Source organism: Alosa alosa, chromosome 5, assembly GCF_017589495.1.
Source record: "Alosa alosa isolate M-15738 ecotype Scorff River chromosome 5, AALO_Geno_1.1, whole genome shotgun sequence".
Taxonomy (NCBI): Eukaryota; Metazoa; Chordata; class Actinopteri; order Clupeiformes; family Clupeidae; genus Alosa; species Alosa alosa.
The window spans coordinates 2,800,540-2,827,273 of NC_063193.1; the positions used below are offsets into that span (position 1 = coordinate 2,800,540).

At 40.3% G+C, this 26,734-nt stretch overlaps 1 protein-coding gene across 1 annotated transcript in view; it reads right to left on the reverse strand.

Annotated features, from left to right (window-relative positions):
* LOC125294710 (D-amino-acid oxidase-like) overlaps positions 1–26,495 on the reverse strand; it is a 30,370-nt gene extending 3,875 nt beyond the window's left edge. The window contains exons 1-10 of the mRNA XM_048243663.1: positions 26,143–26,495; positions 18,139–18,334; positions 17,700–17,814; positions 12,460–12,536; positions 4,146–4,211; positions 3,926–3,980; positions 1,994–2,098; positions 1,810–1,892; positions 671–788; positions 135–233 (exon numbers count right to left, since the gene is read on the reverse strand). Of these exons, the coding sequence (XP_048099620.1) occupies positions 135–233; positions 671–788; positions 1,810–1,892; positions 1,994–2,098; positions 3,926–3,980; positions 4,146–4,211; positions 12,460–12,536; positions 17,700–17,814; positions 18,139–18,332 (912 nt within the window). The 5' untranslated portion in view covers positions 18,333–18,334; positions 26,143–26,495. The remainder of the gene's footprint in view (positions 1–134; positions 234–670; positions 789–1,809; positions 1,893–1,993; positions 2,099–3,925; positions 3,981–4,145; positions 4,212–12,459; positions 12,537–17,699; positions 17,815–18,138; positions 18,335–26,142) is intronic.
* Positions 26,496–26,734: the final 239 nt, after the last annotated feature.

The window sequence follows — 26,734 nt, forward strand, 5'->3', positions numbered from 1 at the left end:
TCATTTGAAATTGAGTAAATTCCTTGACTGCACCTTTAATAAGGTTTCTAATTCCAACAGGATAAACACTTAAAACTTTGTGATGGTATGATACTTCCAAATGATTGTTGATAATGATGCTATGGAAGCCTTACCTCAAATGTGACTGGACCAGACTGAATAGACTCCCTTTCGAGTCGAACACTGCTGCGCACAGGTCTTAGCCCTGTCCAGTCCTCTACAATTCGTGCATGCTGTAAAGATAGACAAAGATTTATCTACACGGCCACACTTAAAGGATTGAAAATATTTTCTCTATCTATATTCTCTGTTGCATGAGTAGTATACTTTACTACTTTACTTTATAGTTTAGTTTACTTTAGTTGATGTGTTGTTCATGTATGAGGTCATGAATGACAGACTACTGTATGACCTCATTTCAATGACTTCATTCATGATAATTCATGTACCCTTATATCATAAATGTTACCAAAACTAAATTTTTCAGCTTGCGAGGGGCCCAGTGCAAGAGTTTCATATGCCCTGTTATTACGGTGTTCTGGGAAACGTTGAAAAAAAATGTTGACAACTCCTATATGACCGCCTAGCACTAGCGCCCTAGCGGTGGTCATAATAAATATACAACAATAGACATGAAACCTTTTAAGGTCTCACATTAAAATAGACTCACATTAAGACTGGGCTCCAGCTGGCAGGCCTCCTCCCATATCTTCTTGTGATCAATGGAGTTATTTGCCTCATCCCAGTTCCCCAACTGGAAGATTCCTCCCACAGTCACCAAACGACTCCTATAGTCCATTTTACAGTGTTAGGTTCTGAATTTAAAATATTTCATAATCTGTTAATATTACTATGAATTAAAGGGAAATTTATGAGAATCTTCAACATTTAACTAGGAACAAAATCAATAATTTCATCAAACTTATCATCAAATGTCAAACTAAATGGCCTTTTCCGCAACTGGCCTAATGCACAGGCACATTCTAAAAATGTCCATTGTAAAAATATCACATTCAACTGTCTGACCTCAAAATCCTCTAATTTTATCCTCCCTTTGAATTTTGTAATAATTATATTATTTTATTGACTCCTGTTGTTTTCAAAACATAAGGTTGAAATTGAAAGTAGGCTGTAGATCAGTGAAAATAATGTATTAGTCTACCTGTCTCGTTGTTTATTTTGAAGTTTTGCTACAAAATATTTGATCGCCTGCCTTACTACAATAAACCAACAAATGGTACTACGTTTTGACACGGTAGGACAACTAAACAGAACACTGTTAGTGTCCTTTGTCTTGTAATGACCCAAATTCTATAGGCACTTATGCCAGCCTTACACCGTACGATTTCCAAATGATTTCACAGTCGTGAACCGTGTGATGTGGGCAATATAAAGACCAATATATGAGCTCTGTCTGGCACCGGAAGAGGCAAAGTAGGTACAGAATACAGAATTATTTGTGATTTTTATTGTGTTTCTTATAAATTATGTGTTCCACATAAATATAGCCCAATGACCTGCCTGAAAATACTTCTACGCATCTAAACACTTTACCTTCACCTGCTCTTGCGTAATAGGGTGACATATTTCCCTCACAGGATCAAAAGAGTATATATATATATATATATATATATATATATATATATATATATATATACTTATATTGTTGTCTTTCAAAAGTCGTCTTTCTAAAGCATAAGTCATTGTCGGTGTTGGAGTGCTAGCTCTTTACGGCACCAATTTTTATCTCTTGTAAATTGTACCTAAAACATATAAAAACTCTGGCCTAGATAGAGATATATTAGTTACCCTGGTATTATGTAAGGTGAGTTATAAGTGCCTTTTGCGAAGTTGTGTGTGAGAATCCAATGCTTAAGCCAAGGAGCATCCACCTGGTGACAATAGCACATTGTTATGTCAAAATGACAATAGTTATTTCAAGTTGCAGAGGAATTTAGAAATGACCTGTGCAGTTATCTTTTTCAGCTCTAACCTTAATGATCTGACCTCGTCCTGGCTGGAGCTGTGGATCAGGCTGCAGCTCTCCAGATCGCATTCCGGTACAATTAATAATGACTTGAAAACCACTGTCAGCCAACTGGAGAAATAAGGTTCAGAGTATTATTTACCTGAACTTATATTTAGCTGTTTTAAACATTGACCAGTATAATGCAGTGGTTTGAAGTGACACAACAACACAAGATGATATTTAATCTTGGATGAGATAGTGTCCTAATGACCAGAGTTAATTTCTCTGACCATGATAAAGTCTTGGTTCTGTATAATATAACATTTTTAAATGACATACACCTCAATAGAGATGCAGGCAAACCAGCAGTCCTAAGTTATTGGACTTTAGTGCAGCCTTTAACATTGTTGATCTCAACATATTACTACTCAGACTAAAACACTGCACTGCAAAAACTGCTTATCTAATCAAATCTAACCAAGTGTTATTAATCTTATATGAAGATCAAAAAATCTAGCAAAAAGACTAAATACAACATACCTACAAGAAAGGAGCTTCTTTGTTGCCATCGGCAACTGTACCAAAAAAACAACGTCCTTGACCTGTGGTGTTCCCCATTTCTATGCGAAGGCATTGAAGTCAATGGCAGCCCATAGAACCGTGTGGTAAAAAGTTGTGAAATTTGGCACACTGATTGGGGACAGTGCCATGAGTAACTTCACCAAGTTTCATGTCCCCACCTCGAGCACTCTAGTGCCACCAACAGGCCAAATTTGGATGTGCGTTCATTCACGTACGTTACTTTTGACCCGCTGACCCGATTGTCAAAAAGGAGGTGTCGTAGGAATCCTTGGACCAAGCCAAGTTTAACGCCAGTTATGACGTCAATTTCCGCCATCATGGATTTTCTGCCATAGTGGATTTTAGCGAAAGTGAAACTAAAATTTCACGCCTCACACAGTTCAGATGATCTTCAGACCAAGCCGAACAAAAGTTATTGAACAGATTTTTCAAATTCAAAACCGTGACAGCCAATCAAAATTGGTGGCAAAGCCAACTTGTGATGTCATCAGATTCAGCCGCCATATTGGATTTAATTAAAAACACTAAAAAGTTTTCACAGGTCACAAATTTCATCTGATCTTCACCAAAATTGGCACAGACCATCTTCAGACCATGCCCAACAAAAGTGGGCATATCTTTTATAGCCATATCTAAAACCGTTCGCCAGTAACAGCCAATTGAAATCGACGGCAAAGCCGCCAAACAGGAAGTGAGCTCATATCTCAGCAACCCTTACATGTATCATAACCAAACTTGAAACATGGACTCATGACCCCATTAGGAGGACACTCAAGAGATTTGGTGACCTTTGACCTCTAGGGGTCACTGCAATTAGCAAAAATGAATTTTGGCTTGTAACTGTTGGCATGTTTGGAATTAAACTTACCAGTAGTGTCTTTTAATACTGTTCAGACTGAGCCTTAGATATGTCTTTATTTTTGAAGCCATATTCACAAGCGTTTGCCCAACACAGCCAATAAAAATCCACTGCGATGCCGCCAAAACAAAAAGTTACCTTATATCTCAGGCAATCTTTGTTGCTAGACATGAAACTTACTCTGACAGCTTACGGCCATATGTCTGATGTAACAACATTGAGTTGCCATGGCAACTCCAGCCTAACTGCTTGGCCCCCTCATTGCTGCTTGCAGCTATATTTCTTATTCTTATTCTTATTATTCTTATTTGTATGCCAGAGGAGTTCGCTGGTGTACACTTGCAGGAGTGCAGCAGTGTTTACTGCGTGACAGTGGCCGATCTTAATCTACTAAAAATGTTGTTATAAATTTACTAACATTTTGTAAAGATTGTAGATATTTTGACCCAAAGTTACAACCATATCAGACACCTCTCCTTGTAATGAACTCTTGCATATTGGGAACACAAACAAACCTCCTGAAACGAATTTATCTTCCTGTGGCAAAACTTTACACCTCTTTGTATTAGCCTGAAAATAAAAAAGTAAGTTAGTATCACAACAACGCTGTGTTGTGTTGTGTTTTATTATGTCAAATAAGGAGACCTCAAATGAAATCACAAATTGTACAGTGATGCAGTGATTAAGGAAAATGAAGAGATTTCTGAAATATATTTGTAAAATGGGTCCACCCACCAGTCCATAAGCCATGGTAAGTAGGTCTTTCCCTCAACCATAAGTGCAGTGTTGAACCATCCATGACTGTAAGAAATTCAGCATTATCATTAATAGTTAACATAGGAATAATAACACCACAATTATTATTATTAATCATCATCATCATCATCATCATCATCATCATCATCATTATAGATTATAATTCTAGACTCAAAATATCATTATACTTCTATACTATTGTTAGGAGGTTCCCTGGAGACAAAATAAAGTATTTTACATTTGTAAGTGTGAAGTAAAGAAAAGAAAGGTACAAAGAAGGACTGTTTGTGCAGTCAGTGCAATACCTACTCCGCCACCTTGTAGCGGAAACTGGAGAAATGATAAGGTAATGCACAGACAATTCTTCTGGTACTTCTGAATCGTAAGGCATATTAACATATCCAATTTAGCATAAACAAAAAGCGATGAATTGACAGTAAGAGAGGGATAGTATGACAGTGATGGAGGGACTGTACAAGTGGTGGCACTCAACGAAAAAAAATCAGGAGGCACATAGAGTAGAAAAATGTGAGGTTCTCAGTGATGCAACAGAAATATTTCATTACACAAAAATAATTTGTTAGCTTAAGTTATGAGCTTTTTTAAAATGGAACACAATGGGGTGGTAGTAGTATAGTGGCTAAGGAGCTGGGCGAACATGCAGTAACCAGAAAAGTTGTGGGTTAAATTCCCGTCTTTCACCGTTGTGTCCTTGAGGAATGCATTTAAAGAGAAACTATGCAGTTTTGGCAATATCTTCACCGTTTTCTCGCTTTCTGCTCGCAGGTATCTCTGCAGAGCTCCCCCTACAGCTTCAGAGTATTTTATGACACTCCTCAATCGGTCAGTCTGCAGTTTCCTCTTTCCCTGTTCCTCCGACAACTTACTCGCTTTCTGCTTCTTTTCGCTAGCTCAGCCATGACGAATGTCTGAGAATCGCCATCGCTACTTTGTTCTAGCCGGTGCCTGGCATGTACTGTATGTATTTAGTGCAGTAAAGTAATTTGTTACATCGCGAGGCTGCGAGACTTTCTGTCTCTGAGTCTGCCGGCCCAAAGTTGCAAGGGTGGTTTTTCTGTTCACAGTTGCTAGGGGGAAGCAAGACGGCCACCATTCGCCCCAGAAAAACTCATATAGCTATTCCAATGACTCCGAAGCTGTGAAGTTAAGGTAAATTAAGATAAACAAACTGCATAGTTCCCCTTTAATTCTGTGTTTCTCAGTGGAGAATTGTCCTTGCAATAATTGTGTCGCTTTGGATAAAAGCCTCAGCCAAATGAATAAATACAAGTATAATGAACACAGTGAGTTAGTGTTAGTGTAAATATAATTCAGGGTTCAACATAAAACAATGGCTCACTGGCCCATTTTTCTGCCAGTCACCATCACGAGTCAGCTCAGCTCAGCTCAGCTGTGATGCAAACTAGTTGTAGCTAAGCATGTGAGGCTACTAAAATATACAGTTTTGTGTAAAAATAACTTTTCTGGGCCAGTAAATAAATAATGTGTGGGGGGAATATTACATTGGACCCTGCATAATTATACAAATAAAATAAAGGTACAAAATCACGTTCCCTAAGGCTCGTTGAAGGCCACACAAAATGAAACCTTTAGAGGACATTCTGAGCCAGAATTGCCAGAATTGTCCTTAAAGAGATGTGCTATTGAGAGCGCTAACACCCTAGGATACGCTTACCGGTAACTCCCAATATGAGGTGCTGCAAGTTGCTGGTTTGAGTCCAGGAAAGTAAACACAATGCAGGTTACATCGTTAAACAAGAGAGAAATAAATGTTTTAATCAAATGAACATGCCTGGTAAATAATTGCTTCAATTACAGAAGAACTCAAAGATATCAAGTAATGATGGAAAAGAGCTCGCCAGGTTCAGAGAAGGTTGCTGTGAGTATTTTCCTCTGATTTGGATTAATGGCACACAGTGCATCCAACAGCTTGAACTTGACGTAAAGTCACCAGCCACTGCACTTGTGCAGATGCCTGTCTAAACAACTGTGAGACCTCAGTAATCATCATTATTCTCTGATCTTCCTCCAAAATACTGTATAAAGTTCTGTCTCTAGTTTGTTTCAGAGAGTGGCTGGTATTGTTGTGCCCAGTCTGTCTTCTTACTCAATTAGGAACCGCACTGCGTGTTCAGCTTTGTGAAGGTAGATAAGTGAGGGAATAAATAGATGTACAGTACTGTGCAAAAGTCTTAGGCCCCTATTTTGCACCCTGGCGCATGGCGTAAAACTCGTTTTTCACCCGACGCAAAGTTTATTTTCTTATTTTGCACGTCTATTTGTCTAAAAATCGCTAAGGTGCAAGGTACCTAAAATGCATTACGCCACTGACCAAGAGAAACCTGGTCAGAAGTCTATGGCGAGTTGTTTATATGTTATTTTAAGAGCGCATTGTCAACAGTCATATTGGCGGTTGCACAACGCACCATCCTTCTATCATCCATGAACGCGCACCAGCGCACATCCATGCAAAACATTAAAAATTACATGATTACAATGGGAAACATAATTAGAATAAACATATTACGAAATACTGTACATCTCATGATGAGTAGTTATTCACCATCATTTGAAAATTGGTAATGGCGGTTAAAAGTGATTAGGGGAGAGGCGAGAGACACGTATGGAGCACAGCTGAAGACGCACTGTCACGAGATATAAGCAACTCCTCTGCAGGATAAATGTTGTTTTATTCAGTCATTTGAACAATATTAGGGTAACTGTTGCTTTTTCCAGCCTATGTTTTCGATTGTAACCCATTGTCAGTCAATAGTGAAAGTAACTTACTGTGTATAACTGTTTTGTCTTTGCCTGACACCACAGTGAAGTTAGTTTCACTTGGCCAATGAGTTCAAATAACAGACGAGTGCAAATGCGTGAAGGCTATGCTATGCTAGATTTTAGTAAAGCATGGTTTAGTGGATTGACTGTTGCATACGGTCTCGCACACACCCATATCAAACACACCCATGACTGATTAAGAAACCTAGGAACGCCTTGTTGCGCCATCCGCCCAACGTTTGATAACGAAAACACTCCCAATGTGGACTGGACTGGACTAGTGACCATGTACTTTAGACTGTCATAATAGGGCTCTATGTCTTAAATTTTACATGTTTTGCTTCAGTAATGCCAGAAGGACCATTGTTGGGATTGTTTATTTCTCACTCTTAATTAGAATGACCAGAGAACACAGGAAATATGTACACGGTATTTAAATACACATAAAATGTAGTTTTTGTTCTGATACCAGTCCAATTTTAGTCTCAAGCTGCCATTTGATTTGTTGTTTAAGCCAAGGGGGTGACTGGTCATTATCCTATGGCCTAGGCCACTGACGGGCATGCCTGGCCTGCCAAAAGCGGCCGACTTGACCGTGGCTAACCCTAAAACTAGGGATGTAGTGGTAAAATAAGAGGTGGGTAAACTATGAATTCTGTGATCTCAGTGAGGTGGACTGTGCCATGCGGTATCAGATTTTAAAAAAGGCATTTAGAACATGTTTGATGATGGTGGAGGTTTTTGTCCAAAGTTTATAATAATACCAGTGGTATTAAATGGTTCCTAGAGTGTTGATGAGTGTATATATTGTGAATATGGATAATATGCAATTCTAAAATTTCAGAGGTGGATAAACTGTGTTTATTTGCGTTTAGCCTCCACTACATCCCTGCCAAAACTGACACTGCCGTGTCAAGAGCATTTTGGCATGGCACAAAGTAGAGGAGCCACCTGAAAGATACTATACATCTCCGGTGACCCTCTTCATTGTTCATTCATTTTATTTAACAAAACAAACTGAATTGGAATATCCTTAACCTTTCAAAAGTTATGATACATTTAGTGATCAGTGAAATGCAGGAAATGCAGGAGTTATTATCCCTGAAGCCAATTAATAGTGCTGAGGACTATCAATTGTGTGTCTGAGTAGCAGGGTTGTGCAAAATTCAAATTGCAATTCTGCTTCCTGTTTATTGCCTCAATTGAAATGCAAGGGAAATTCAAGAATTGAATTGGAATTTAAGAGCCAGTTTCAATTCAATTCTGGAATTTTGTACAAGCCTGCTGAGTAGGTGGTTAGCAGCACAGGAGCACTGCAGGGGACTGTACTTTCACTTTTCCTCTCTACACTACAAACCTCAGACCTTCCAGCACAATTCTGCAACCTGTTATCTGTAGTTGTGGGGTGTGTAAAGGATGGAGAGGAGACTGAGAATAAAGAACTGGTGGACAGTTTGTGGCAAGGTGTGGAAACAAATTTCACAAATTAAATGTGGCCAAGAAAAAAAAAGAGTCGTGGTCCCGGACCAGGGTCAAGGCTAAGTTGAACACTGAGTGAAAAAGTAGGCTTTAAATGCCTGACAAGAAACTGGACTGGAAGTGCACCAACGTTGGGGCTGTCTACAGGAAGGGACAGAGCAGACTACTTGAGAAAACGTATGTATTTTAATGTGCAGCAGAATGTTGAATATGTTTTACCAGTCTGCTAATTCTAGTGCAATTTTCTTTGTAGCCCTCTGTTCAGGCAGCAGCATCAGCGAACGACATCAAAAAAGAACAAGCTGATTAAAAGAGCTGGCTCACTGGAGCCCCTAGAGTTGGTTATTGAGAGAAGTGGCAAAAACTGCTTCCTCACAAATGATGCATGAACTACTGGTCAGACAACAGAGTGTTTTCAGCTGGAGGCTGCCTCAACTTTGCTGCAATATGGACTGTTGAAAGCCATTCCTGCCCACTGCTATGCCAAACAATGACTCAATTGCACAAACACTTCATGGGCTATTAAGGTTTTGCACCTACGTCATAATGTCATGTGACCGTTTGTTTACAACTAGAGTGGTAGGCTAGAATGGTAGGCAAGGCACTGCAGAGAGTGGTAGGCAAGCCTACAACAGTCGGGTTGCATAGGCTACACATAGTTACAAATAGCTTCAAAATTGAAATTTTAATATCAAATATTGACCGGGATGCCGACCACTTGTGTAGGCCCTAACAGTTGGTTTTACAATAAGAAGCAAAAGCTAATTTAACGGCCGTTTAGCCTACCTATCCTCGTGGTTGTGGAGGATGATCGTTAGCAGCTGTGAAGTCTTATTCTCAAGATAGCCTAATGGTGTAGCCTACTGTCTACGAAGACGTAGGCTAAAATACTACTATTTACGGTCATTCAAAAATTAATTGCCAGAGATAGGCTATGAAGGGAAAAAGTGCAGCATTTTAAACATGGCAAGATTATTTTTACCGGAACAGTTTGTTCTAATTTGTCTCGTGAAATTCGTGCTTGTGGACATCAATCACCTATCTTCTGTCCTTCTATTTCAAGTTATCATGAGTGTCATTTGATTATATAATCACAACAAATGCTAATAAATGAAAACAGAATAGGCTTATGTGCTATAGGCTAACGTTACAGGTCAGGCTAACTCCCGTATGTCAAAATAAACTGATTTGATCCTAATTGTTTAGCGATCACACACAACAACTTAACACAGCAACCTCAAACACCACTGTTGAACCTAGGCTACTGCTTCAGTCATGTAAGAAATAAGCAGTTTATGAATTATCTTTACCCGTTTAATCAAGTCCACATGACCAAAATAACAACATATTTAAAGGCTGAGCTAGCATAACAGCCTAATATAGGCGATGCTGCTATGGATAACTAATGAAAAGTTTCATACAATTAATAAACTTTATCACTCACATTCTGAGTTTTTCTGGGTGGTTATATATCCATGCAGATCGTCTTCGAATAAGCCATCGCTGTTATATGATATAATATGTTACAGGATTCATGACTAACGCCATTAATGTTACATGATGCTGACTGACTCTGGCTATAACAGTAGGCTACCGTTTTAACGTCTGCTGAGTCTACTGCCTACCAAGACCTGTCGCTGTTCAGGTGAAGTTAAATGATCAAATATTGTTTTCAGAAGGAAGACATGTTCCTTTCTGGTCAAATTTCACAGCTTCTAAGAAAGGCTATTGTCTTCGTGTAAACCGAGTTTTGAACAGAGAAAAAAAGTCAGGCTACCATTAGGCTACATGCAGGTTCTCCCATAACGTTATCGATACAGATAAATGCACCAAATCAGGGCGATTTTAGCGAAACAACGTTCCTGTGACAGGCTATCAAATATTGAACAATGGGATAACGTTTCATCATCACCTTTATTGATGCCTGAAATGTTGACATTGCTGAAATACAGAGATGTAGCCTACTGAGAGGCAGCTGCAGACAACGATGTTCAATGGGTTCAACTTGTCCCTTGCCTACCAGCTGGATGTAAACAAAGCTATAGAACCTAGAATATGTCACATGAAAAACGTTAATATCTTGCACTTTAGCGCAACTGACTTCGCGCAAATCGCTTTGTGGGCGGATCTTGGGCGCTGTTTCTATTTTACAGCGCTATAGTCAGTTGGGAACAGTTTGCTATTGATTTTTCCTCTTGACAAAATGTAATACAGAAATGTCACTTTCCGATGTTTTGGGATCACGCTCACTGATTCACGAGGTTATGAATGCATGGTGATATTTTTGCAATGTAATCTACCTCACTATAGAGTATAGACAATGCAGATCTGTCAGATAAGCTCTCCTCTCCCGTGCTGCTGTTGGGGCATTTGGGTTAAATGGCATTGGCATGCAGTTCAACATCACGTCTTATTAAGTCCTCTAATATTTCCTAATTTATGTCATCAACACATCCGTGATTCGTGGAAATGTGCACGCTAGATTTATACCTATTTTTTCACATCGGACACCTCACTGATTATCCTCGTGTAGCAATATTTGTCCTTGTAATTATGTATAGTTTGGAGAAATGGGAACTGCGTCGTATAGATGAGAGGAGCAAAGTGCATTGCGCAACACAGGCGCCCAAGCAAGCGCTTATGCAGGTGTAAGCTACGGTTGTACCTTACCATCAGGCAACAGAAACAGTTTCTAAGTTGACCTTTCCAACTCTGCACAGTATCCCATTAACTGCATGACAATAGGCTATTTACAATATTTTATGTAAAGTAGAGTTTGTAAACACGTCATCATCAACTTAATGCACGCACAACTTTTGTTTGAGCAGGAGAGAGAATAACAATGAATGTACGCAGCAACTACAGAAATTGTAGCCAAGGCTACTTGCTGCTTTCTTTTACTGTCTATGGTTGCTGGTTAACAGCACATAATAAGCTTACTTAAGCGAATTCACAAACTCAAGACTTCAAGGCCATCATGGATATAAAATATTTTTTTGAAAACAACGAAAGGATGGAGGGAACAAAGCAAAGTTTGGAGTTATTTCAGATGGGCTACAACAAGGTAGGCAAAATTATGGTGCTTAAAACCTTAGCGCAGCTGGAATAATGCTTATAGGCTGATGTTAAAGCGAACACGATGTTTAAAGCCATACACAACGGTAAAATGGAACAAAACTACAGGTAACTTTAGCCTTTATAGGGCTGTATAAAGTTGTCCAAATTAATAGGTCGTAATTAGGCGTTGTTGTAAAGATATTGCATAGATGTACTATATAGGCTACTAAATTTTTAGTTGACCAATGCACGAACAAAACCGGGAAATGGACAAATATTATCAAGGCTTTGAATGTTTCCATCTGTGCACAGGGTGTCTGTAGATCGGTGTGCATAGCATTCATTTCTGCAGGCCTGTGGCCATGCATGCGCCCTTAAAATAGCATCTGAATTTGCGCCACTGACTTTAGACTATGAGGTTCCTGGTCTGTGGCGGAATTGTTCTCTGAAACAGCAAAATATCAACAGGGACCGTTTACGCCGGAACACGCCCCCTCTTTTCGCTGAAACGCCCCCATAGGCGCACATGTACCTGTGGAGGGAAAATTCCAATATGCGCTGACTGCACAATAGGAAAGACAAATGCGCGAGTATACAAAGTCAATTGTGCTGGTGTGCACGACAGAGCCCCATATCTGAAATTATAGTTACTTGTGTGGATGTGTGTGGGATATACATTAATATTGTTAGTTGCTGCTTTAACACCATAATTTTCCTTTGGGGATTAATAAAATAATTATATATCTATCTAAAAGCAGCAACAGGTCAGGTGAGTTACTTACAAGCAATAGAAATAAGAGTTGCAATTGTATCTTTAGTAGTCATGGTGAAAATAAAAACAGATTAAAATGGGGATGTGCACAAAATTAAACAAAGGCAAACAAGCTGTAATCAGTGTAATCAGTGGCAGCTTTATTGTACAAATGTCAGAAGTGATAATAAGATAATACCCTACCTATAGCCAGGGAACATCTCCAACTCCCGCTCCGTTAACTGACGAAAACCCAGCACAATGTCTTTAAATGAAGGCTCCTAAAAAAAACAATATAAATATTCCATTAGAGTAAGTTGATTCAGTATTCAGTCATCATGGCATATCCATTTCACCTGCTGCCATATCAATATGATATGAATATGATTAGATGCAAGTTTCATCTCTCACATGAGTATATTTTCCTGGATAACTATAAAGAAACCTTTAAAAATTACAATTTCTTTCTGTAGTTTCGCTTTCTGTTTCAGTAAGCTAAGTTTAAAGGTGCTCTAAGCAATGTTACACAGTTTCTACGGTAAAACATTTTTAGTCACATGCAGCAAAAATCACCTAACCATCCGCTAGCTACCTGTGCCCTGAATACACTGTAAAAAACGCGGTATCTGTGGACAGCCCAGGCTCAAAAAATGGAAACAAAAACAACTTGGTCCAGCCTGGACCATAAAAACATAACAAACTGTTCCAGTGACGTTACCCAACGTCGCTTAGAGCACCTTTAAGTAAATGGTGTATCTGGGTAGGGATCCGTTCCATGCTATAATACACTTCTAGTGGATAATGTCTACCAGTCAGTATAGGAAAATAAATCATAACAGGAGGAAGAAGAGTAATATAGACTGTCTTGCCTTGTGTAGAAGGCATTGACTTTTTTAAAGACTCAACATTATACTTTCTTGAAATTTCATTATCTGTGTTTTTTTTATAAAAACAAATGGTCCTTGACAATTCTGAGATATACATATTTCCAATATTAGTGTGTGTTGAGAGTGGACATATGAATCCAGTGTAATTTTTCACTTCATCAGTACAAGGTTAAATATTATTTTGCATACATCATCATGCATTGAAGTAAATTTTGCTTTTTATTATAAAGGTTTATAAAGGTTTTAACTTTTAAGATAGCGCAAAACAGACCTGCCAACCTGTGCACATTTTGCGTACCTGCATAAATGCGTACATTTTGGGCATGCATTTTCACATTAAAATAAGCCAGTATGATTTGTTGTTGTGGTGGAGCGCATGAATTAGAATCTCCTGCAAATCGATTTTATGCGAGAGAGAGGTAGAGAGAGAAAGTGACAAGACACAGTCAGAGAAAATGAAAGGTATAGCAGACGTATTGGCTTCTTTTTGTGCTATTTTTGCAGACCTGCTATTTGTTTCTTAGGGCGAGCTTTATAATCATCTCTCATCATCTCATCATATGATTGATACCCGATTCAGGGCATCGAAAAAGAGAATAGACTAATAAACACACACCCTATGCTTCGCTAAAGTGGATCTAACAACAGTGTTGCTCGCTGTTACTTTTCGTCTGCCCTGAAGTGACCTTAACAAGTCTCACTTGCAAATTCACGTTTGAATTCCTTTGCGGAAATGAAAAACTTTCTCTGGGTGTGATTGTGAATTTCCCTATAATAGCCTAATGATGATATGTAATCACATATCTCTTATTAGTGCAGCGTGACTGTATGGTGTCAGTGGGGGGCAAGGAAACAGATTAAGGGCCCTCTCATGACATTCTAAAATGCATAGTCACTGACGAAAAGTTTAAACAAATTTTGTGGGTTGTTCAGTCCACTTTGGGTGTGGTGTAGTTATGAAACGTTATCAAATGCCCGGTGCTTGGCGGTGGGCATAAGGTGGGCCTTATGTTTTTGGGCACAACATCCTTTAAACCAATGAGAGTCACATCTGTCCTTGCCTTTAACAGCAAGTGGCGCAACTTCAAACAGCACATCAATATTTTGATGGTCACCGGCACTGTGCTTGCACGCAAGACCGTATGGAACAGGTATTCCATGCTTTATTAAAAACTAGCAGAGTATATAGCCTACACACATCTGCACTCGTCTATTATTTGAACTCATTGGCAAAGTGAAACCAACTTCTGTCATGAGCTCTCTCTCTGCCTGGTAACACGCGCTGATTAAAGTCTGATGACCTCCACCTGTTCCTGCTCTGCTCTGCCTCACCCTCGTTTACCTACCAGCTGCACTGCATTCACCACTCATCATGCCCGGTATATAAAGCCTTGCTTTTCAGTCCACACTTGTCAGATCGTCTGCAAACCCGCACCAGTTACCTGCCTGTCTTGGAAAACGACTCTTACTCTTTGCCTGTGAACCCAGACCCGCCGACTACTTCTTTGATCTCCAGCCCCGTAATCTTGACCTGCCTTCCGTCTCTCTTCTACTGAATACAGCCTAGCCCTTTGACTGTACTGCTGCTTCGTTTCAATTGCTGTTGTGTGTGTGTTTTCCCCCAGGACTTCCCGGATCATCCAGCTCCTGCCATTGCTGCTCGGCTATTGGGGGAACACACACACGCAGACTCTTGGAACTCCCGGAACCCCTGAAACCCCTGTAACCCCCAACCCTTAAATAAACATTCTAACGTGACGCTTTTGTGGTCCTCGTCCTGTTTGGTGTCTGACAAACTTCACTGTGGTCTCATAGTCAACGACAAAACAGTTATACACACTTTCACTATTGACTGAAAATAGGTTACCATCGAAAACAGCCTGAAAAAAGCAACAATTACCCCAATAATGTTCAAATGACTGAATAAAAACCTAAAGACATTTATCCTGCAGAGGAGTTGTTGCTTACATCTCGTGTCAGTGTGTCTTCAGCTGTGCTTCATATTTGCCTCTCGCCTAATCATTTTTATCCGTCATTACCAATTTGCAAATAATAGTGAACTACTCATTGTGTAATATCTTTATTCTAATTATGTTTCCCATTGTAATCATGTAATATGTAATGTTTTGCATGAATTTGCGCTGGTGAGCGTTTGTGGATGAGAGAAGCAGGGTGGGTGGTGCACCTGCCCATATCATATGATAATGTGCTCTTAAAATAACATATAAACAACTCGCCATGGATTTCTGACCAGGTTTCTCTTGATCAGTGGCATAATGCGTTTTAGGTGCGATAGTGATTTTTAGACAATGCGCCAGACCCCTCCTTAGGTCATTAATTGTCACACCCCTTGGCTCGTTGTTCAAAAAAAGAGACGGGCATGGCGAAAAACTCAAGTCTACGGTAGGAATAAGCTTTGAATCATGATTATAGACTTTAGACTGTGCTTTAGACCATCATGATAGAGGCCTAAGCGTTAAGTGATTAGTGACAGTGAGGGACCCGGGCTTTGTTGATGAGGCCAACTGCAGTTAGGAAGAAACTAAGTTTTTGCCATGAGGTTTTGGTACCTGATGGACCACAGCCTCCTGCCGGAAGGGAGTGGCTCAAAGAGACTGTGTCCGGGGTGGGAGGTGTCAGCCACAATCCTACCTGCCCGCCCCAGGGCCCTGGAGGCATGCAGATCATGGAGGGATGGCAGACAGCAGCCAATCACCCTCTCAGCAGAGCAAATGATACACTGTAGTCTGCGCTTGTCCTTGGCAGAGGCCGCAGCATACCAGATGGTGATGGAGGAGGTGAGGATGGACTCAATGATGGAGGTGTAGAAGAGCTCCATCACTGGCTTTGGCAGGTTGTATTTCTTCAGCTGTCGCAGGAAGTACATCCTCTGCTGTGCCTTTTTGGTGAGAGCACTGGTGTCCAGCTCCCACGAGGTGTGGGTGATGATGAAGCCCAGAGAGCAGAAGGACTCCACAGAGTCTACAGGGGAGCCACTCAGAGTGATGGGAGCGGGTGTGGCTGGGTTCCTCCTGAAGTCCACAACTATCTCCACTGTCTTTAGAGCATTTAGCTCCAAGCTGTTTTGTCTGCACCAGGACACCAGATGGTCAATCTCCCACCTGTAGGTGGACTCATCACCATCAGAGATGAGCCCAATGAGGGCGGTGTCGTCTGCTAACTTTATGAGCTTGACTGACGATTGACTGATGGATGGAGGTGCAACTGTTTGTATACAGAGAGAAGGGTAAAGGGGAACCGGTGCTGATGGTCCAGGAGTCCGAGACATGTTTCCCCAGCTTCACATACTGCTTCCTATCAGACAGGAAGTTAGTGATCCACCTGCAGGTGGAGTCAGATACATGCAGCTGGGAGAGCTTGTCCTGCAGCAGAGCTGGGATGATGCTGTTGAAGGCGGAGCTGAAATCAACAAACAGGATCCTGCCGTATGTTCCTGCCAAGTTCAGGTGTTGGAGGATAAAGTGGAGGGCCATGTTTACTGCATCGTCTACAGATCTGTTGGCTCTGTAGGCAAACTGCAGGGGGTCCAGGAGTGGGTCTGTGATGGTTTTAAGGTGGGATTGGTCTGTAGTCATTCAGTCCTGTGATCTTTGTTTTTTGGGGACGGGGATGATGGTGGAGGTCTTGAAGCAGGCTGGTACATGGCATGTCTCCAGTGAGATGTTAAAAATGTCTGTGAACACTGGAGACAGCTGCTCGCCATAGTGCTTCAGGGTGGAGGGAGAAACAGAGCCTGGTCCCGCTGCTTTGCGGGGGTTCTGTCTTTTGAACACTCTGTTAACTTCCTTCTCCAGGATGGAGAGAGCTGTCATTGTGGTGGAAGGGGAGGAGTGGTTGGGGGCCTCTGAGTTGGGCAGTTGTGGAGGGGCCTGGTCCTCTGTTGAGGTAGGGGAAGAGGGTCTGTAGGTCTGGTATAATAAATTATAATAGTTAATAAATAAATAAATGAATAAATAAATAATAGTAATTATTTAAGATTAACCTAGATTGTTGCACTGTTATCTTATTTGTTGCAAGATGTATGACCATATTGGCTTAGGCTATAGTCTACTTAGTAGGCTACATCAGTCACGCCTATTCTTTGCTATTTGTGAGTCCCACTGTGTGTGCTGCCTGCGCAATAGTGTTTTGGTGTGGGAGATTCAAATTCATGCGCTCCACAACAACAACAAATCATACTGGCTTATTTTGATGTGAAAATGCATGCCCAAAATGAGTTGGATAATTATATTCTTTGTTGTAAATTCCCAGTATGTCCTGCTGGTGACCTCAGTAAGAAGTACCTGTTAAGACGCTCTTAGTCAGTAACAAGTATTCTGGATCACCCGTAGATCTACGAGATCTATGTTCTTAAGCAACAATGGTTTCGAGAAACAGTCTGCAGATCTTAAGACATTCGTAAGAGGGACTTTATCACCGAGGCTTACAATGCTTTCGGGAAACTGGGCCCAGATCTGTAGGGTTAACAGACGCTTAAGCAGCACTGACTAATAGATTGGATATATAGGACCACAACTTGATGGTTGTAGCACTCACAGGGGCTGACTCTGTACACAAGTTGTAGCCAGACTGAAGGAAGATACCCATTTGTATAGCATCTGGTGAACGCAGGAAGCTTAGCAGATAATCAAAGGTGTCCTTGTTCCATTTCCTAGAAAATATTTACCAAAAACATTTTTGAAATTCATTGAGATGCCTCATGGATAAACAGTGCAGCACTTACACGCACAATTGCAACCTCTTTGAAAACAAACAGTTTGTTAACACACATAATTATGCCCTAGAATTCCTATATGTTTTTACACTTTTTCTTTGTGGTTTCTCAGTGGCTTCACAGCTAAATACTTCATATTTTAAAAATGGATTTTGTGATAGGAACTGGTTTTCATTGACATTTTATGAAATATTAGAATCTTTGACAATGTTATCTGCAGAAAATATACTGAATTTCAGAATATTTGGGTAAAATTCTCACATCTCCTGATTGTTGCCCTTGTCATAGAGGTATGGCTGCCAAAACCCAGCTGCTCCATCACTTGTTGTAAGAGGGGTGAAACGGTCTGCGTACACCTCTATGATCAGTGGACTAGCTCGCTCATGGTACTGCTCATAAATGCTCTGAGCAGTTGAGAGGCCAATGACTCCGGCACCAATAACTGCTACACGCATGTCTGGAAAAAAATACAAAGAAATACATGCAGTTATCAGCATACAACCCGAATTCCAAAAAATGTTTATGCTTTGTAAAATGTAAATAAAAAAAGAATGCTATGATTTACAAATCATGTCAATTAATTGAGAATAGTTCAAAGACAATATATCAACTGCTGAAGGAGATTTTCAAATATAAGCATATTTTGAATTTGATGCCAGAAACACGTCTCAAAAAAGTTGGGACGGGGGCAACAAAAGGCTATAATAGTGTAGGTAATAATAAAGACAACTAAAGGAGGAACAGTTCACAACTAATTAGGTGAACTGAGGGCCCTATTATCGTAGTTTAAAACGCATGATCACTGGCGAAAAGTTTATTTAAATTTAGGATGTCCAGTTGGGAGTGTTTTCGTAATCAACGTTGGGCGGATGGCTCAACAAGGCAAGTTTTCAATGAGAATGACATCTGTCCTTCCCTTTAACAGCGAGCAGCACAACTTTAAACAGCGCATTGGTATTTTGACAGTCATCGGCACATTTGAAGGAATCGGCTTGCACACAAGACCATGGAACAGTTATTCCACTAAACCATGTTTTTAGTGCTGTCACTAACGACTAATTTCAACTAATCTTTCGACTAATTTTTTGATTAATTGACTTGACTTTTTAACAAAAATCAAGTGTTATTTCGTTGTGTCCATTTATTTTGAACTCAACTGACGGGCCAAAACATAAAATATATATCAGCCTACTTTTGTTAGAAACTCATTAAGTATTTCCAACTCAATTTCCGTTAGGCTATAGTACACTGTAGTGGACACTATGGACATAATTCACCATACTGTGTTATTGACATGTATTCCCTTACTTAACTATGCTTGTGGTAAGTGTGTTCTGTGCTGTGAGTTATGCTACGATCTGTAACCGATCGTCCAAACGAATCCTGTAAACGCCCTGCCCGAAACCACACTTTTTTGAAACCAGGTCCCAGGGTGAAACACATTTGAAACCGTACCCCTTGCGTGTTCATTTGGACGGCGAAACCACATACTTGCGTATTGATGATGTCATCGCCACACCTCAGCTGCCCTGGACTTGACACTTGTTATAGTATTGCCTAGCAATACTAATTTTCATACATGACATTACCTACGATTACACTCAGTAGGCTAAATATCACAACTGGTGCTGCGCAGCGCTAATAGCTTATCATGACTTGGTGGACTTAACAGTGTTTTTCTATGTGTTTTCTTGATGCATTCTAGCTACTGTCAGTGACTGACACGAGAGAACTAGTCAGAGGTTATTAGGGAAGTGCGGTTTAAGTTTAAATGAATTTTTGCATAGTACTGGTGTCTTTTAGTATTTATTTTACATGTCTTACAACATAAATAAATGCATTCATAGTCTAGTGAAGTCAGATATGAGCATACAAGTCGCTTAGAAATCATGTTAAGCCTACAGTAGATGCGCACTAAATGAGAATGCACGATTTGATGCAGGAAAAAAGTATCAAAGATATTATAGCAATATTATAAATGTGGCGACGGAATAGTCTAGAACTTGGGTAAGCCTAGCATTTAGTAGCCTATGCACTTGTGGTGATAGCCAATAACCAGTGACGGACTGGACGGTCTGGCATTTGGGCAGATGCCAGAAGGGCTGCGGCCTCTCGTGAGCCGTTTGGGCCGGCCAATCACGGAGCGGCATGCTTGTCGGGTTTGCGCGGCCTATTCATCGCAAGGCCGGTTTCACATTATCTCTCGACCCACTATCAAGCATCAATAGTGTTAAATGGCTTCGAATCAGCCATTTATCTCTAACTCCCTTTTCCTTCTTCACAGTGGGAAACTGATCAGTTTATACCAGATATGAGTCTCTATACCAGTGATCTCTAACGCGGTGCCCGCGGGCTACCTGGACGGCTATGAGGCGCCCCCAGCGCACTTTTTGTTTTCAATAGATATTTAAGTCTAGACCAGAACCATTTTAAGAATGTATGTAGCCATACATCTGTAAGATTAAATTGATATTGGTGATGCCTTACAAATTGTAGCTGCGTTAAATTTTAGCCTTTGGCTCCAAATCCGTTTCCCATTCAATCTTTAAACAACAACGGACAGTAAAGGGGGAAGAAACTTGCTTGTCTGGTGTAGCCAGTGGAAGCATATCTTTGCAAAAGTTCTGTGGCCATTCCATGTTCGTCAAATACGGTTCTTGCATGATTGTTCAAGGACTGAAAAACAATTGCTTTAGCTCACAGGCCTTTTATCCTCCGTAGGCAACTGCCGTATAATAGCGCTGAAAATGTTATAGCATGCATGACTGAGCCTTTTTTTGTCAGATCATGGATCATTTCAGGTGTGCAATAACTTTAAAAGGAGTTTTCATATGTTAGGGTGGTGTGGGCGATTACTATTGAAATGTTAAAACCGAATTGTCCACTGAAATCAGAACTTAAACAACCCCTGAATTCATAATGGTGGGTGGGTATAAATTGGGTACAAATTGTAACCCAAATTATTAATTGCACAAAAAGATAGTTTTTTTGTAAAAAAAAAAAAAAATAGATTAGATTCCCCATGCAAACTTTGAAATGAACAAACTGAACAAAAATGTTGGTAGTGTTGCATACTGTAGGTTATTGATATTAAATTTGAAAATACAGTTGCTTAATATATAAAGACGTTTAGGCCTGCACATATATTGATAATTTAAAAGTAAAAATCACATAGGCCTATTATTTAGGAGGACTACCCTCGCAAAAAAGGGGTGAGGGTATGTTTGTTTCAAATGAGTAGCCCTCCATATGATTTCGGGTCTTCAGGTAGCCCTCATTCCCAAAAAGGTTGGAGACCCCTGCTCTATACTACAGTCATGGTGACCCTCAATATTTACATCAGTCTACATTCTTTTGTAACCTTATTCAATCAAATGATTAAAAAGTGCATTGATTGAAATTGGAATACAATAAATATGCCTGTATCTTTTATTTTATTATTGGTTTACAAAAGTTAGGCTACATGAACCAATGCTACGGTTGAAAATCTACAGTCGGAATTGACACATCTCGCCACGCACTGGGACAGCTTGAAAAAGTCTCCTCTAAACGAGTAGCCTATACAGTCAAAGCATAGACTGTAGCGTCAGACTTTGATGATGCCGCGGAGATATAGGAATAAACCTGGTGAGCAAGAAATGTGCTACCTGCAAGAATTGTACAATCTTTTGCCATTTCCTTCTCCAGCAGTTAAACCTCTTTACCTGTGCCTACAACTATATATGGTTAGCATATGAATTCCTACTAACACCGTCATGTACTCAAGTGGCATGCAAACGGAGTTTTTCCACTCTTAAATTCATCAAGAATCGCCTAGGACATGATTGTCACAGGATAATTTGGAGGCCTTTATGCTGATGGCGACAGAGAAAGAGGTCCTAATGAACTTGGATGCTGATGACGTGATAGACAGGGTTGCGGAGCAGAGCAAGCTCCTTCGCACCTTGTTAACTGCATGACGTTAATTAAGACACGTTTGTGGAGCGGCTGCTCTGATGATCTATACATGGGTTTCCCATTTACCAACAAAACCAAAGATCCTTGATTACTAGCTCCGTACATGTGAAGTTATATCTGTGTGTTGCGGGCACGTGCACGCGCGTGCATGTGCGTCCCCGTGTGGGCCGCTGGTTGGTGAAAATGGCAGGGCCGTTTTTTAATCCCAGTCCGTCACTGCTATGCCAATAACTAATGTGAATCGCAGACTATACAACCAAAGAAAGTAAAGGAGATTATTTGCACCTGCGTTTCGCCAAATAAAGGACTGGACTGCACCCTTCACACCACAGGGAACAGTGCTCTCTCCAGTCCTGTTCACCCTGTACACGTCTGACTTCTGCTACAACACATAGTCACGAGTCATATCACTTGCAGAATGTTCAGACGATACAGCAATTGTGGGGTGTATCAGGGATGGCCAGGAGGAGGAGCCTGGTGGAGGACTTTATGCAATGGTGCAAACTCAACCATCTACAACTCAACACTGCGAAGACTAAGGAGACGGTCCTGAATTTCCGGAGATCTAAGCCCGCTCTGCTGCCAGTCACCATTGAGGGGGTCAATGTGGAGGTGGTAAACACTTACAAGCATCTACATCTGGACAATAAACTGAACTGGTCAGTCAACACGGAAGCACTCTATAAGGGCAGAGCAGGTTGTACTTCCTGAGGAGGCTGCGGTCCTTCACTAAAAAGAGGGATGCTGGGCAACTAGACAGACTAGTAAGGAAAGCTGGCGTGGGAGCTGAACTGGAGTGCATCACTTCAATATCAGACAAAAGGACCCTGAACAAACTAATCAACATCTTGGACAATGTTTGTCATCCACTCCACAGCACTATCATAAAGCAGAAGAGCTTAACCAGTTGGAGACTACGCTCACTGCCATGCACCTGCCCATATCACTGTTGATAATGCGCTCTTAAAATAACATATAAACAAACAACTCGCCATGGACTTTTGGCCAGGTTTCTCTTGGTCAGTGGCATAATGTATTTTAGGTAGTATACGCTAGCGATTTTAGACAACGCGCCAGACCCCTCCTTATGCCGTTAATTGCCACACCCCTTGGCGCGTTGCTCAAAAAACTAGATGTGCAAGATAAGAATAAACTTTGTGCTGGGATAATAATCCGCTTTCCGTCATACGCCAGGTAGCAAAAATAGGGCTCTATATGTGTTTGAGTGTGACCTCCACACTGCTTATCCTGTGTGGCATGACAAGCTCTTTGCCCAGCTTATTATCAGGGTATTATGCAGTTAGCAGAGGTAGGACCAAGTCACTGTTTGGCAAGTCACAAGTAAGTCCCAAGTCTTAGCAGTCAAGTCCAAGTCAAGTCCCAAGTAAATACAGAGAAGGGCAAGTCGAGTCCAAGTCCAAGTGATCCAAGGCCAAGTCGAGTCCAAGTCCAAGTCCCAAACAAGTCATTAGGTACTCTTAACTTAATAATGCCATTATTAGACTATCGATCATAATTTTAACACTTCCATCTAATCCACAGTATTTTTTTTAGAAATACAGATTAAAATATGTTCAATGTTTCTGTCATCTTTTACGATATATGCATGCGCATACCTGTGTAATATACACATGTGCATACCTGAGTAATCTGTACAAAACGGATAGCTACATGACACAGTGCAGCACCCACTGTAAGGATGAGTAATAATTTGACTGATGGCATTTTACTGCGCTAGGCCACAGATTTGCCTGCAAACAATTTATTAGGCTGTCTGCCAGTGGCGACTCATAAGGGAAGCCAAGGTCAACACTTTTATATTATTTAAAAGACAATAATGACAGTAATTTTGTTTTAAAGTATTAATTTCTTAAGAAATACTACACATTTGATGCTGTTTAACTCTTTTGTAAATGGTGCACTGTCACTTTAAGCCCATTGTGTGCCACTGTCCACACGTTCTCATGATCATTTTTTACCAGCTCCATTCAAATATAGCCTATACATTTCTTATATTTAAAAGAAGATATCAATCATCATCAACAATGACAAGCCAGCTGGAACCTGCCACTTGTTTTCTCTCCCTCTGTGCGTGCTCAGACGCGTTCTCAATTAAATGGAGTAGCATAAGTTCAAGTTGGATCTTAATGAAGAGGACCCGAAAAGTATCATCTTTATGTAACATGCTGTTGGTGCATTTTGACATTGTAAACGTCCTTCCTCTGTCTCTTGGTGCCCTACACACCTACAGTGCATAATGCGTGTGAGGGTAGCGGCACACACATACCACAAGGCATTCTATAAATGCAAATACTGTGAATAAACACTTTTTGACTTTTCAGTAATATTTTTTCCTATTCAGCTACACAAACATCATCTTTAAACTTTAACGGACACCGTTTTTATTGTCAGTATGCATTTTGGGTAACCAAAAGTCCTACGGGGAGTTTCCATAGGGCAAAAAATACAAAATGCATGAGCATACCTTGGTAAATAATGGTCTAAAGTACTCATTTTCATTCTATATTAATCTACTTTTGCACAAAGCTTCACGAGACCTGGTGCTAGGGCTCAGTTGTGTTTCTAACTCCATTTAAGGGACCTAGAGGGCTGAATTGTGGTCAGTTCAGAGATGCTTGCAGTCCGGCAAGAAGAAAAAACTATATCCTAACCTCTGTAGCCCTGTGTCAGTACATCACACAGTTATTCTGATGGTCTCTACTGAAACAACTGTCTCAGCTTTCCAAAGAGGTCAAGCATTTGATGGTGGGCCAAATTGGGTGAGAACAGTGGCTTCTAGAGTATAAGAACAGTGCGATTTCAGGGTAAAAGCCTAGAGATGGCCCGTCCGTAATAGTTAAACCACACAAAATTGTATTGTAAATGAGAGTATACCAGAGTCCTATGTACACCATAGTAATTTATTGATATGCCGCATAATGTCCTTTCTTTTTGGTGTTATGAAAATGGTCACCCTAGTCGCAAGTCATGTCGAATTTTATCAACTCAAGTCTGAAGTCATTAAAATCATGACTCGAGTCTGACTTGAGTCCAAGTCATGTGACTCAAGTCCACATGACTGGCAGTTAGTATCAAAGGTAATTACATCCAGTACATTGGACAAGAACACTACAAACACACGGGCAATCTCTATCTTTGCTTTCATTAGTATGTCTACTCATCTATGCAGAGAACATAAATATGGCTCATGGTTCCCTGGTCCAGAGTGCTGCATGTTGTCACCCTCAATGCCAATACCAGTTTAACTGATCAGCTTCCTGATTTTATCGGTGGAGTTATGGTGGATGTTCAAAATGGAGCTAGGCAAAGTATTCTCATGACACATATAAAGAAGTGCATGCATGAAGGGCACATGGAAGTTTGCCATTACTGGCTAAGTGTGGTGGCAAATCACTGGCAAACACATCTGCCACTAGTAGAAAACTTGTCACTGTTGCCAGAACTTTGCTGGAGGTGTGCCTCTAGCGGCCAATATTGGCAAACTTCTAGCAGTATTCTAGTGATCTAATTTGTTTCCCACAAATCACTGCAAATGTGCTGCAAATCTGCCACAAACATGTCATTTTTGTAAGGGGTAATAGAAAAAACTATGTTCAGAAAATAAAACAGGAAAAGTAAAAATAACTATGTAGCAATCAAAAAATCAGCTAGGCCTATTTGATAAATACAAGCAATATTGAATGATAAAAAATGACTTTCAATAAATATAGGAAAGGAACACACAAACTGTATGAAATAGCATAGGAAATTAATGTGGGTCGTCTTTTACCCATGTTTGAAAACTGGTTTAGGCAAAAGCTAATAATGCAAAAGCTGTGTTTGTTAATGTTAAATTAATGAAAAATAACAAATATGATTTGCAATGCCAGTGATCACAAACAAGTTATTTAATGGACATCTGACATATTGAAGGATGAAATAGCCTACATATTTAAAATATAGCAAATAAACAGACAACTATGCATGACTTGCCAACCATAGGAAATTAATGCGGGTCATTTTTGACCCATGTACGCATTAGAAGGGGTAGGCCTACCTTGCGCATTAACAAACAGTTTCGTATTTTTTTTTTTTTTTTTTTTTTTTTAATGCGATGCTTGAATTTTGCACTTTGGTTAATATCGTAGGCCTATATGTTGTGGCTAGACCATTCATATTTTGATGGTTGCAAGATTGTAGATCATTGTATAATATGTGTCTGTTTACGTTGCCGTAGCTACACGATATCTTGAGAATAAAACACTGTTACATCAACCGATGTTATTGTACCAGTTCTCCCCTACTTACCGGTGCGTTTAATACAGCTGTGAAGAAGAAAAGTGGAAAGCGCGATCAATTGAGGTTAAGTTAGGTCGGTTTGTAGCGTAGCCTATAAATTAGCCTCTTAGGTCAAAGTCCATTCAGGAGAAAGTCCAGCCCTGAAAGTGAGATTAGGCCTATTCCTACCGAGGGAAAAAGATTGTCTTCACTCAGTGGGCTAGTAGGCTAGGCTCTGGATTTTCTGGGATTGATCTCTTTTTTGGGTGACTATCCCGGATAATTACTATTTTCTGGGACACGAATTGTCCCGGTTTTTGGTGAAAATTAACTTCTGATTATAATTTCTGCTAGAAACTATTCGGTTTTGTTCTTGGTTGTGTTTATCGGCAGGGGCGATTCTAGTAGCCTAGGCTATATCAGACCTTGAAGGGGCTCAGCCCCCCTAACAGGGGCGTCACTAAACCTCAGCTGACCTCAATTCTGAGACCTCAGCCTCAGAATTGAATATGTAGGTGGAATAGTTATGATGACACTGCAATAAGTTTACAACCACATATTTGCTGAATTTCACAGTTCAGAAATAAAAATAGAGTAGGCCTACACTCCATGAAATTATGCA